This window comes from Cotesia glomerata, linkage group LG4, assembly GCF_020080835.1.
Source record: "Cotesia glomerata isolate CgM1 linkage group LG4, MPM_Cglom_v2.3, whole genome shotgun sequence".
Classification (NCBI taxonomy): Eukaryota; Metazoa; Arthropoda; class Insecta; order Hymenoptera; family Braconidae; genus Cotesia; species Cotesia glomerata.
The window spans coordinates 22,866,723-22,879,560 of record NC_058161.1 but is presented as its reverse complement, the minus strand read 5'-3'; the positions used below and the strand labels follow the sequence as shown (position 1 = coordinate 22,879,560).

Genomic DNA, 12,838 nt, shown 5'->3' with positions numbered 1-12,838 from the left:
TTTTTTGGCACACCCTAATATTTATATATATATATATATATATATTAGGGTGTGTCATTTTGAGGCGATATTTATTTTTTTACTGCTATACCAGAAAATCTGGTAGTATATAGAAAATAAAAAATTATGCCGCTGGGCTAAAGGTTTTAAGTCCAATAGCGGCTTAGCTCATCAAAAAATTCGATTTCCCATTTAAATAACACAGGAAAATTTTTTTTTTTTTTTTTCAAGTGGACTTTTCGTTATTAAAAAATTTTTTTTTCGAAAAACCTTCTTATGGCTTTTGTAGGTAATTAAATTCTCTACAAAAATGTCTCTTTGGTCGAAGACTGTAGAACCACTAGTTTCGAAGTTATAGCCCGTTAAACGGTAACATTTAAAAAAATACACATTAAATTCCATTTAATTTTCAATTTATTTACTCTTACATGAATAATTTAATTTTATTGTACATTTTTGAGCATTGAAATTTTTAATTTAAGTATTGACCCGTTTCAATATAATAATCTAAGTCAAATTATTATTAATTAATCGTTATAATTACAAAAAATTTAATTTTTTCATTTATCTAAAAATGGTAACATTAACGTCTGCTTGTTAGCATTTGGAAATTTTTTCCTGTGCATAGCTACAACTTGCAATAAGTACTGTTTCTGCTCTTCATCAACAGTTAAGCTTTTATTGTAGGCTTCAATCAGTTGGACCGCCCGTTCCGCAGTATCATTAACAACGTGTAAATTTTTTAAAATTTTTAGGCATGTATTGTAACTTTTGTCAGATATCCACTGATCAGGATGTGAATTTAAAAAACCAGTTGGGAGTTCCAACCTTTTAAAAATAATCAACGACTCTTCTGATGTAAAGTCATACAATTCTTTGTTTAGTAAGGAATTAATATTAACATTTTTTACATTAAATCGTTTAAAGTTTTTAATTTGACTTTTTCTTATCTGAATCGATTTAATTAATTTTAAATTGATTTCTGCGCTAACATTATTATCAAATAATGACAAACAAATAAGTTGTTCAGATAAATACCACAAGTGATTGCTGAATTTTTTTGACGCTACTTCTGAAATATTTTTATTTATTTTTTTATAATTCAGTAAATCTTTCATAAATTCTAAATCCTGTCGAGGAGCTTGGATTGCTGAAGGCGCACAATACCATGCTTTTATGTATACTAATACGATGAAAATACAAATGTGGGGGAGTCCCGACGCCTCTGTCCGGCTGAGTGAAAATTGTTCTTGAAAAAGATAAATTTTTAAGGAATATATTGCTTTAGAAAGCCATCGCGCATGATGTGTTGGGCCAGGAGATCTAAAGTTCGTATTTTCAGCAGGTCGATTGCCCAAAAACACTGATGATAATTCCAATAATTCACGATAGTCATCACGTGGTTGATGTTCCTAGAAATAAAAAAGTTTTATATTTCAAATATATTATAATAAAAATTCGAAATTTGAAGTTTGATAATATCTAATTCAATTATGTTATTCTTCTATATAAATTCCCAATTTTTATTCGATAACACTTATTTAATATTTTTGTTATATCTTAAACTGTAAAATTATGAAACGATCATTTTACATACTTGCAATTGTTGAGAGATGAAAAGCAGGATGTCATCTTTTTTGTCGTGGATCATCGAGGCTACCATTTCGTCCTCTAATCCAGTTTTATAGTTATTTTTATTAATATTTGGCCATGACTGTTGAAATCTATTGAATGCTATCACATTTGGACTTGAAGTAACTGGCCAGTAAACCTCAAAAGCGCATCGTAAAATTAACTCGTAAATATGGTGCCGACAAGCAAGATTTAATAAACTCTTTCCTATTTTTTTTTCTAACAATTTGCATACACCTTTTATTTCACCTACAAAAATACGAACTTATTAGACAGAATTGATAAACAGGAAAATGTCAAGTTGAAAAATAATGTACCAGTATTGACACTCGTAGTGTCAAAGCATAAAGCCCCAACTCCATCTTTAAGGTTCCAATCTTCTAGCAATTTGAAAATTACTTCACTTTGACCGAAAGCACATGAGTCACTTAATTTTGGCACTCCTGATATTTGTTCACAATCAACACCCGTTACAAGCACTGGAAGTCTTTCAACTTTTGCTGAACCTGACATTTCTGATAAGAGTTTTCCATCCCAATGCACAGTTAAGATACTAGTAGGCTTGAAATTAGTTTTAATATTTTCTCCAATATTTTTTCTGTCGTGTTTGCGATGTCTGTAAATAGTACTAGGGCATATATTTACTTTCTCTAATGGAATACCTAAACTTTGCGAAACAGCGCCCAAAATAATTGCTGCATTCCGTGGTGTTGTATTAGTTCGATCTAGCGCAGCAGATACAAGAGGTGTCATGAGGTTTAATTTCCGTTCTTTGGAGGTCGTAGGCAGTTGATCTTCAAAATTAGAAGGTATTCGTTGCAATGAATTGAAACTATCAGTGTGAGATTCATTTGAAATAGTTACATTTGAAATTGACTTGCTTAATTCTACAAAAAATTAGATAGAAAATTATGTCAAAATCACTGAAATAAAATTACATGAAGTTACCTTTCAATAATTGCTCAGATTCAGAATCTGTTTCCTCTGAAACAAATGGTATAACACTACGACGTTTGTTGCTCCTTTCATTTTCCAAAAATGTTTGTTGCTCGTTTGTTAAGTAGATATTCTTATTTCGACTTGCCATATCGAATAACTTTTGAGATAAAAGTTTAAAATTCTCTTCTTTAGTTTTTTGGGTAACTGATTTTGTTCGTATACGGTTTTTTTTTTTAATTTTAATCCACTTATTATACAAGTTTTTTAATTTTTCAGCACTGTTTGGATTTTTCATCACAGGAATTCCGGTCTTACTCCAAATAGTATTCACTTCATCAATAACAGTCTTTATACTATTTTTAAGTGATTTACCCAGAGATTTATAATTAAATATCAAATAACTGAGTACTTCCTGATTATTAGGAAGTTTGTGTTGAGGTAGACATTTGCGTTCGTGTCCAAGCAGGAAAAAATTTTCAGAAAAATTACTAGCTGACATTTCACTAAAATTATTGATTTAATTACATTACTTAATCACAAGTAGTACTAATATTAAATACAACTTATATTTATTGCCACGAGAACTTTATATATTTTAGCAATGATATAAAACAACACCATACACACAAAACATAAACATTAACATTACGGAAGTTAATCAATGTTGATCTATGTTGAGTGCGCCAATCGATGCGAAATAATTGCCGGCCGAGAAATAAAGAATAGAAAGTTATAACATTTTATAGAAAGTTATAATATTATCATAATGCTTGAACGCAGAGAATGACAGAAATAGGAAACAGCGCCATGATTCGAAACATCGAACTAGAAAACTGTAAAAATATGCGCGAAAATATGATTTTAATCCATAAGTGTTATTATTTCACAATAGTAATAACTATTTAATAATAATTTGACTTAGATTATTATATTGAAACGGGTCCAATACTTAAATTAAAAATTTCAATGCTCAAAAATGTACAATAAAATTAAATTATTCATGTAAGAGTAAATAAATTGAAAATTAAATGGAATTTAATGTGTATTTTTTTAAATGTTACCGTTTAACCGGCTATAACTTCGAAACTAGTGGTTCTACAGTCTTCGACCAAAGAAACATTTTTGTAGAGAATTTAATCACCTACGAAAGCCATAAGAAGGTTTTTCGAAAAAAAATTTTTTTAATAACGAAAAGACCACTTGAAAAAAAAAAAAAAAGTTTTCCTGAGTTATTTAAATGGGAAATCGAATTTTTTGATGAGCTAAGCCGCTATTGGACTTAAAACCTTTAGCCCAGCGGCATAATTTTTTATTTTCTATATACTACCAGATTTTCTGGTATAGCAGTAAAAAAAAAAATATCGCCTCAAAATGACACACCCTAATATATATATATATATATATATATACACTAACTGACCCGGCAAATGTTGTTTTGCCATGTGAATAATTTCTAGAGAATTTCTAGTGTAGAAAAAAAAATTACTAACTTATTGGAAGTGTATAAGGATGTGGAACATGAGTGAAAAAGGCCTGGAGCGCTGTGAACGATGAGGGAATGTTGTTTAAAAATAACAAAACACCAAACATTAATTGTTTTAATTTATCAAAGGTAATAATTATTTATATAATTAATTAATTACATAATATTAATCTCTTAATGCTGCAGCGTGAACAATATTTTTTGTTAGCTCGTCTTTAGCTAACACAAACAAACTTGATCACTCATCGATCACTCATTGATCACTCTCGATCACTCATCGACAACGTCTTAACATTTATTCGCTCTGCGTCTATTGACAGTAAAACGGTGTGATTGTCGTTGTTCTAATCTCATGACTTCATTGCGTTCAGCTCGTGTATCGTCTGATTGTTCTTGACGCAATTGCGCCATTCTCACACGCGCTCCAGTATTTTCTTCCTGAACTTGTTCTTCGGTTCTTTGAGCTCTTCTATTTCGAATGCTTCTAGATTTATTTGTATCACGGCTCAAATTGGCCCCTTTGCGTTTTGTTGGCATTGTTCACTGTACAATACAAAACACACATGAATAGAACTGATTGAATTATTTAATTATTATATTAATCATTTATTTTATCTTTGATTACATTAAATATACATGTAAAAATCAGATAGTTTCACGAAAGCGAAAAATTTTATGTTTCTTAATTATATCGAAAATACATATTGTTAGAAATAGTGAAAAAAAAATTCTGTCGAAGTTAGAGCTCTCATAAGTAAACACAAAAAAAAATTTCCCAATTGTAATAAAAATCTAACTTTCACCGAATTCGTTTTTCACTATTCCCAACAATATTTTCGTTATAAATAAGAAAGAATCATTTTTGATTTTATAATAAACGTAAAAAATAATTTATACTTACAACTCAATAGCCGTTGTTCGCGGGAACTCGTGACACGTGTTGAGTATTTAAGAGTTTATGAGGTGATTTACACTCAAAATTAATAATTTCATTAGTTATTAATAATTAATTATATTCAATAATATTAGTTATTAATAAATAAATAATAAAGTTACTCGAGAATATATTTGATTTGAGAGTTACACAGAGATAGTAAAAATGTTTAACTACTACGCTTGAAGCATAAACACTAATAATAGCCGAAAACTGTAGAGGTAACATCCCTACTCCGTGCTGTTTACAGGGTGAGAAGTGACACCGGTAGACACATGGAGGGGATAACTTACCAAGTGATAATAATTGATGTTATCGAGCGGGATAGAAAATGATAAAATTATGAAAATGACTATTAAAAAGCAAGGGTTGGTTATAAAAAAGTGCAAATTTAGAGTTGTATGTATTTTTTGATGCCACATAATAAAAAAATAAAAAAAAAAAAAATTTTATCAAAAAAATAAAAAAAAATTTTTGGGGTGAACACCCCTTATCAATTAGAGGTTAGAAAAATAGATAGTAGCCGATTCTCAGGCTTACTGAATATGGATAAAAAATTTCATGAGAATCGGTCAAGCCGTTTCGGAGGAGTACGGGAACGAACATTGTGACACGAGAATTTTATATATTAGATATATATATATATATATATATATATATATATATATATATATATATATATATATATATATATATATATATATATGCTCTGCTATATATATATATATATAATAGAGTGGTCCAAAAAAAAGTTTTTGCCTATCATCTCAAAAGCTTCTCTAAGGTATAAAAAAATTCCCTCAAAGCGTAGCTTGATACCTCAATTTTTCATGAAGCTCAATGAATTTTTATTTTCCCGTTTAAATAACACGTAAAAAAATTTTTTTTATGTTTTTATCCGGTAAAACTACAAAAAAAATTTTTTTTTTAATTTTTCGTTAATTATTCTTGTAGGAAATTTAATTCTCTACAAAAAAGTACTGAAGTAGTTTTTTCGTAATCCTAATGGGTAAAAAGTTATTGAACTTCAAATACTCACAATAAAAAAAAATTTGAAGAAAGGTAGTTTCAAATCAACTTTTTGAGGGAATTGACAATTTTACTGGATAATTTATTTAATTTTTATGGATTTGAAATAATTTTCAACTTTTTGAAAACTTTTTTGGTAACTTCATGTATTTTTTTCAAAATTTATCAAAATTTAGATTATTTATAATATAATTTACACATGTCTTTTGATGAAGTATTAACTGCGAATTATGAATAATTTTTCTTATTACAATTCGGATATTCTCTTCTATGAGCAGCAACTACTTGTAACAGATATTGTTTTTGTTCTTCATCTTTGGTCCCAAATTGGTTGTATTTTTCAATTAAAGCAACCGCACGCTCTGCCACATCGTTGACTACTTTTAGTTCTTTGAAGAATTTTAAACAATCAATATAGTTTTTATTTGTATTCCATAACATAGGATCCATGTTAAGAAAATCGTATGGCAAGTTAAATGAATCAAATAAAACTGTTGATTTTTTGGTAATAAATTCACTCATATCTAGGGCACAAATATTCTCAGATATTTGTACTCTGATCCGTTTAGCATCTGAAACACTTTCATTATGTTTAAATGAGTTAATCATTTTTAATTTAATCTCTCGAGGTATTGAGTCGTCGAAAAAGATAGTGGGGCAAGAGATTCTGACAAGTACCACCCGTGTCTTAAAAATGTATCCATAGCTGCACTCGAAATTTTTTTCTGTTGATATCTTTGTACTTGATGATGTGTCTTTCAAAAACTGTAAATCCTGATTTGGAGCTTTAATAGCATTAGGGCATTGACACCACGCTTTTACATAAATTGTAACGATAAATAGACATATGTCTCGGAGCTGAGGTATTTCTTTGGCATTTACTTTAAATTGCTTCTTAAACATAAAAATTTTCAGACAATAAATAGCTTTCGATAACCATCTTGCATGGTGCATCGCTCCAGGTCGCTTGAATCCAAAGTGACTTGATGGAGTTCCTCCTAAAAAAATATAAGTTAAGTCCAACAGTTCTTTGTAGTCAGCTCGCGGCTGATATTCCTGTAGCAGTTAAAATAATAAAAATTATTAATATAAAAAGAAAATTAATAATTATAGACAAAATGAGAATATTACCTTGATTTGACTTTGAAATAAATTGTAGAATTTCGTCTTTCATGTCTCTGGTTTTTATATCAAATTCAGAATCTTCAATTCCAGTCTCAAATTCTTCTTTATTTATATTTTTCCCAATTATTTTTGAAGCGATTGAATATTGCAACATTAGGACCACTTGTAACCGGCCAACACGTTTCTGCGACACTTCTAAGCACCAACTCGTATATATGATGTCTACAACCCAAATGAAGAAGATTTCTGTTCAACTCACGTTCAAGCTGAGTGCATGTTCCATTATTCAAGCCTACGAAAATTATTTTAAATTAGTACATAAATAAATTATTCCAAGTGAGTACTTTTTCTTACCCGTATTTACAGCAGCAGTATCAAAACATAAAGCCTTAATTTTGTTTTTAATCTTCCATTCATCTAATAATTTAATTATGGCATCGGTTTGATTTTTACTGTCTCCAGTAACTAATTTGGGAACGCCCAAAATATGTTCAAAATCTAGTCCTGTTACTATTACCGGCAATCTCTCAACTTTTTTGACACTTTCTGAATCATCAAGAAGTTTTCCATCCCAATGCAATACTAAACATGATGGAAAGATAATTTTTCTTTCAAATTTTTAGCAGTTGCTTGCCGTTGATGCATGCGATGTCGTCGTAGAGAACTTCTGCTAGTATTTATCTTATCCACATCCACGTCGAAGTTCTTAGCAACGGAATTCACTAGGTATGCAGCCATTCGATCGCTCGTTTGTGTGCGATCTAGGGTCGCAACTAGTTTCTGATCTATCACGTTTTTTTTCTTTTTTGGTCTAAGACGAGAAGGTAACTCATTCTCAAAATTTGAAATTTCACGTTTGAGTTCACCTGAACTTGGAAAAGATTTACTGCCAGTTGATGTAGATAGGCCAGAAAAACTTCGAGTTAACTCTAAAAATTATTGCAAAATTATTCTAGATAAAAATTCAAACCAATTAATTCAGTAAATTAAGCATTAATATTAAATTAGATACCTTCATCACTGTCTGTTTGTGAATTTGTTTCGAAGATAATAGGGCTTGATCTATGTGCTCTACGTTCATTTGATAAAAATTCTTTTTGTGTTTCTGTGAGCTGGTTAAAAGACTTTTGGAGTGCTAAATCGAAAATTTGATCCAACTTTAAAGAAAATCGTTTTTCTTTCGACTTTTGGGTTTGTGTATTGCGAGACTTATTTTTTTTTAATAGAATCCACTCGTTATGGAGTCTTACAATTTTTGAAATTGCATTACATGATTTAATTACTGGTATACCAGTAAGACTCCAAATGTCATTAACCTCATTCAATACATTTCGTGCGCTTTCACGAACAGATTGTTTGAGAAAATTCAAATTATAAAAAAACACTTAATACTTGTCGCTGAGATGGCAATTTTCGTTTGTTCAATGCACTGCTTTTGAAAGCCTACTAAATACACATGTTGATTTTAGATTCACTTGACATTTTGTTAGTATTATGATTAATAATATTCTTCACGTGTTATGCATAAAGTTACTACGATAGATACGATAGATGGCGATATAAGGTATAGCGAATGATATTATCGACGGAAAGTAGATGACAGGAATTTTTAAAATTGAATTTAAATTTTATTGGTAATACTTACGGATGTATGCTGAAATTAATTTTTTTATTTAGGAAAAAACATAAATTACTTAATTAAATACTTCGCAAAAGGAAATGTGACACAAAATAAATTCTAAAATCATAACTGATTAAATTTTCTTTTATTGCGAGTATTTACAGCTCAATAACTTTTTACCCATTAGGATTACGAAAAAACTACTTCAGTACTTTTTTGTAGAGAATTAAATTTCCTACAAAAATAATTTACGAAAAATTAAAAAAAAAATTTTTTTCGTAGTTTTACCGGATGAAAACTTAAAAAAAAATTTTTTACATGTTATTTAAACGGGAAAATAGAAATTCATTGAGCTTCATGAAAAATTGAAATATCAAGTTGGGCTTTGGAGGGGATTTTTTTTATATCTAAAAGAAGCTATTGAGACAATAGCACTCGAAAAAAAAAAAAAAAATGTTTTTTTTGGACCACTCTAATATATAAGAGATTTCCACCTATATATTGACTCATCACGATATCTCTGAAACCATAAAGCGTAGAGACTTGAAATTTGGTCGGAATATTCCTTTCGCCGTGTAAAGGTCAGCTAAGAACGGATTTTACGAAATTCCACCTACAAGGGGGGTTGCGGGGGCGTTGACAATGAAAAATTCCCATTTTTAAACTATAGCTCCTATTGACTCCAAATTTGGCAGGAATCTCCTATATGTGATGTAGAAATGATCTAAGAGCGGATTTTATGACAATCTACTCCCAATATGGATTGCGGGGGTGGGCGTTAACAATGAAAATTTAAAATTTCCGAGCTATAGCTCCTAGAGAATCCTAATTCTGTATGAATTTTTTGTAAGTGATGTAAAAATAATTTATAAACGAATTTAACGATATCCTACTCCACAAGGGGTTGCGGGGGTGGGTGTTAATAATGAAAATTTTAAATTTCCGAGCTGTAGCTCCTATAGGCTCCAAATTTGGTAAGAATCTGCTCTATGTGATGTATAAATGATTCAAGAGGGATTTAATGACAGCCTACTCCCAATACGGATTGTGGGGGTGGGTATTAAAAATGAAAATTTTTAATTTTCAAGCTATAGCTCCTACAGACTCCAATTAGGTAGGAATTTTCTCTAAGAGATGTAGAAATAATATACGAACGAATTTTAAGATACCTCACAGGAGTTTGCGGGGGTGGATGTTAACAATTAAAATTTTTAATTTCCAAGCTATAGCTCTTATAGACTCCGAATTTGATAAGAATCTTCTATGTGATGTAGAAATAATCTAAGAACGGATTTTACGACGAATCACCCCCAATAAGGATTGCAGGGGTGGGTGTTGACAAAAAAAAAATCTTAATTTCCAAAATATAGCTTCTAAAAGGCGTAAATTTGGTAGGAATCTTTTATTTGTCATGTAGAGATCATCTCAAAACGTATTTCAATATATTCTACTTCTGACAGGGATTGCGGGGGTGGGTGTTAAAATCTAAAATTTTAATTTCCAAACTGTAACTCCTGCAGATTCTAAATTTGGTAGGAATCTTCGTGTACGATGTCAAGTTCAGCTGAGAATAGATTTTCTCGAATTCTAACCCCAAAAGGGATGGTGGGGGCGTTAACAATGAAAATTTCTCATTTCCAATCGATAGTTTTTATAGACTCGAAGTTTTGTTGAAATCTTTTATTTATAATGTAGAAATTATCTCGAATAGGATCTATGAAATTCCACCCGCACATAGAAGTGAGGGAGTAATAATTGTCAAAAAATTCATATTCTTTAAATACAGTTCCTACAAATATAAAATTTGATAGAATCTGAAGAGAAACAGGCAAATACCGGGATGGCCTCCAAGGTCAACGGATTTAAATATTTTTCTTTCTTAATAGTGATATTTTCTTACAACAATCGTCTCTTTGGCAGCGGCAAAAAAGTCGACTAAGAATTTTACATACATTTTTTTTTGCTGATCACATAACCGATGAATTGTTCTTATTACGGGATCGCGAAAATGTAACAGATTAAAAGCATTGCATTTTCTAAACACATGAGATATAGAAAAAAAATTTGGCTACTCATTTTAAGAAAATTCGTAAAAAACAAGTACAAATAATTTTCTATGTATAATTGATGTTACGGAAGAAATTTTAATTAACAGCGAAATTCGTCACAATTTAAGCTAGGCAGATTTCAACTTCACTTATGAGACCTGCAATCACTTTAACTAAAACTTACAATGCTCATTTAAAATTTTTTTTCTTCGTGTCAATTAATATTCATTTTTGGAAGAAAGCCACGGAAATGTTATAGTGATTGCACATTGAAAGTTACAATGAATTTTAGCTAGAATAATCATGTGGACAAAATATACAGACCAATTTGATGGAATTTGGAATCTGTGCAAGTCAAAACAATCTTCCAATTAAATTTCAAATCTAGATCTAAAAATAAAATTCTATAAAGCACCCAGCGGAGCGGGCGGGTAACAGCTAGTATATATATATATATATATATATATCTATCTATATATATATATATATATATATATATACAAGGTGTCCCAAAAGTCATGGGCGCCATTGTAGCATCTAATGAAAAAAATAATTCTGAGACGAAAAGTCCTTAGCCATTTTTCAATTAACCGCATAGATAATTAATTATAAATTAAAAATAACGTCTCTTTATTTGTTAGAGAGAGAGCGCCAGTGAGAGAGCGCCATATATATATATGGGGCATTCCACGCCAAATCGGATAGCATTCTGCCTTTGCATCTGCGATTTTTTTGAAAATTTTTTATGTTATAGTACCCATTGAAAAAGACCTCCATGATTTTTTTTAATTTTTTTTTGCCCAGCCGTTTTCGAGATATCAATTTTTGAAAAAAATCGCTTTTCTTTTTTTTCAAATGTCTAACTTTGCGTAAAATGGGCCAATCGGGACGTTTTTTTTTTAAAAATTTTTTTCTTTAAACACACTTTTAGGATATAAAATCAAAAAAAATTTTTAAACTGAATCTCTATAAGATCTTCAAATTTTGACTTTAAAATGTTGATTTCCAAAAAACACGTACTGATCGATTTTCTTGAAAATTTTTTCTAAAAAACTGTCAATTATCCCCCAACTTTTAAGCCTAGTCCCTTAATGGGCAATCGATGGGATCCATTTTTTTCCGATTTTTCAAAATTTCAAATTCCAACTTTTTGTAATAAAAAATTTCTAAAAAAATTCTATGCTCAGGATTTACCATAAATACCTTACTGACACAGTTTTCATCATAATTATTAAATTTTATTTACCCTAAACGATTATTATTATTTCACATTTATTTCCTTACACGTTTAAATATTTTATAAATACGAGATTCACTGGATGATGAAAATTCTTCAAATTTTACATAGTAAATTTGGTTATTTTTGTGATTGCAAAGCCTCCGTTACTTGAAACTGATTCCAACTGTTCACTACAGTCGGTAAGGAAGACTGTAGTAGATTATTTTTTGGTTAAGTATTTCTCTTGTTTACATTTCGATTTCAAAACAAGAGTAAGGGTAATGTTGTTAATCACATTTTCTTAGTGTCTTTTCTCCACAATCTGTACTAATTTTTTGCAAAGAAATATAAGTGTATAAAGTTTATTGTAAATAAGCAAACAATGTTGTGAATATTTACGCTATGGAAAATTTTGGAAAATATAATTTGTGCTGTAATCCTCTACAATTAGAAGATCATAGAGTGAAAAATGGTCTTCGACGAGCTTCTGTGACTCAACAAACTGCATATAATTTAAGTACTAATAACTATCTCTGTACATCGTGCAGAAAAGCATTAAGTTTACAAAGTACTGCATCTAGTCCTGTTGCTGAGATTAACACTCATGTTGAAGAACAATTGGAAGATAATCGTACTGGAAGTACTCTTTCATCAATTTCAAACATTTCATCAGGTAAGTTTAGCCAAATTTTATGGCCTGATGTTATTTTTATGTTACAAAAATTTTATCATTTCAAAATAATAATTCAATCTTTTCACTTTTTAGGGTTAGAAGATTTTAGTGAAGAACTGACAGCACAAACCAGTA

At 30.0% G+C, this 12,838-nt stretch overlaps 2 protein-coding genes across 2 annotated transcripts; both read right to left on the bottom strand.

Annotated features, from left to right (window-relative positions):
* Positions 1 to 560: 560 nt before the first annotated feature.
* Positions 561 to 2,710, bottom strand: LOC123263987. Its single transcript, XM_044727034.1, has 3 exons — positions 1,598 to 2,710; positions 941 to 1,412; positions 561 to 874 (listed from the first exon to the last, which is right to left on the bottom strand). The coding sequence occupies exons 1-3, from the start codon at positions 1,661 to 1,663 to the stop codon at positions 561 to 563; spliced, it is 852 nt and encodes a 283-aa protein (XP_044582969.1). The 5' UTR covers positions 1,664 to 2,710.
* Positions 2,711 to 7,724: 5,014 nt separating this feature from the next.
* LOC123263986 lies at positions 7,725 to 8,624 on the bottom strand. The gene is made up of 3 exons (XM_044727032.1): positions 8,590 to 8,624; positions 8,155 to 8,480; positions 7,725 to 8,071 (listed from the first exon to the last, which is right to left on the bottom strand). The coding sequence occupies exons 1-3, from the start codon at positions 8,622 to 8,624 to the stop codon at positions 7,725 to 7,727; spliced, it is 708 nt and encodes a 235-aa protein (XP_044582967.1).
* Positions 8,625 to 12,838: the final 4,214 nt, after the last annotated feature.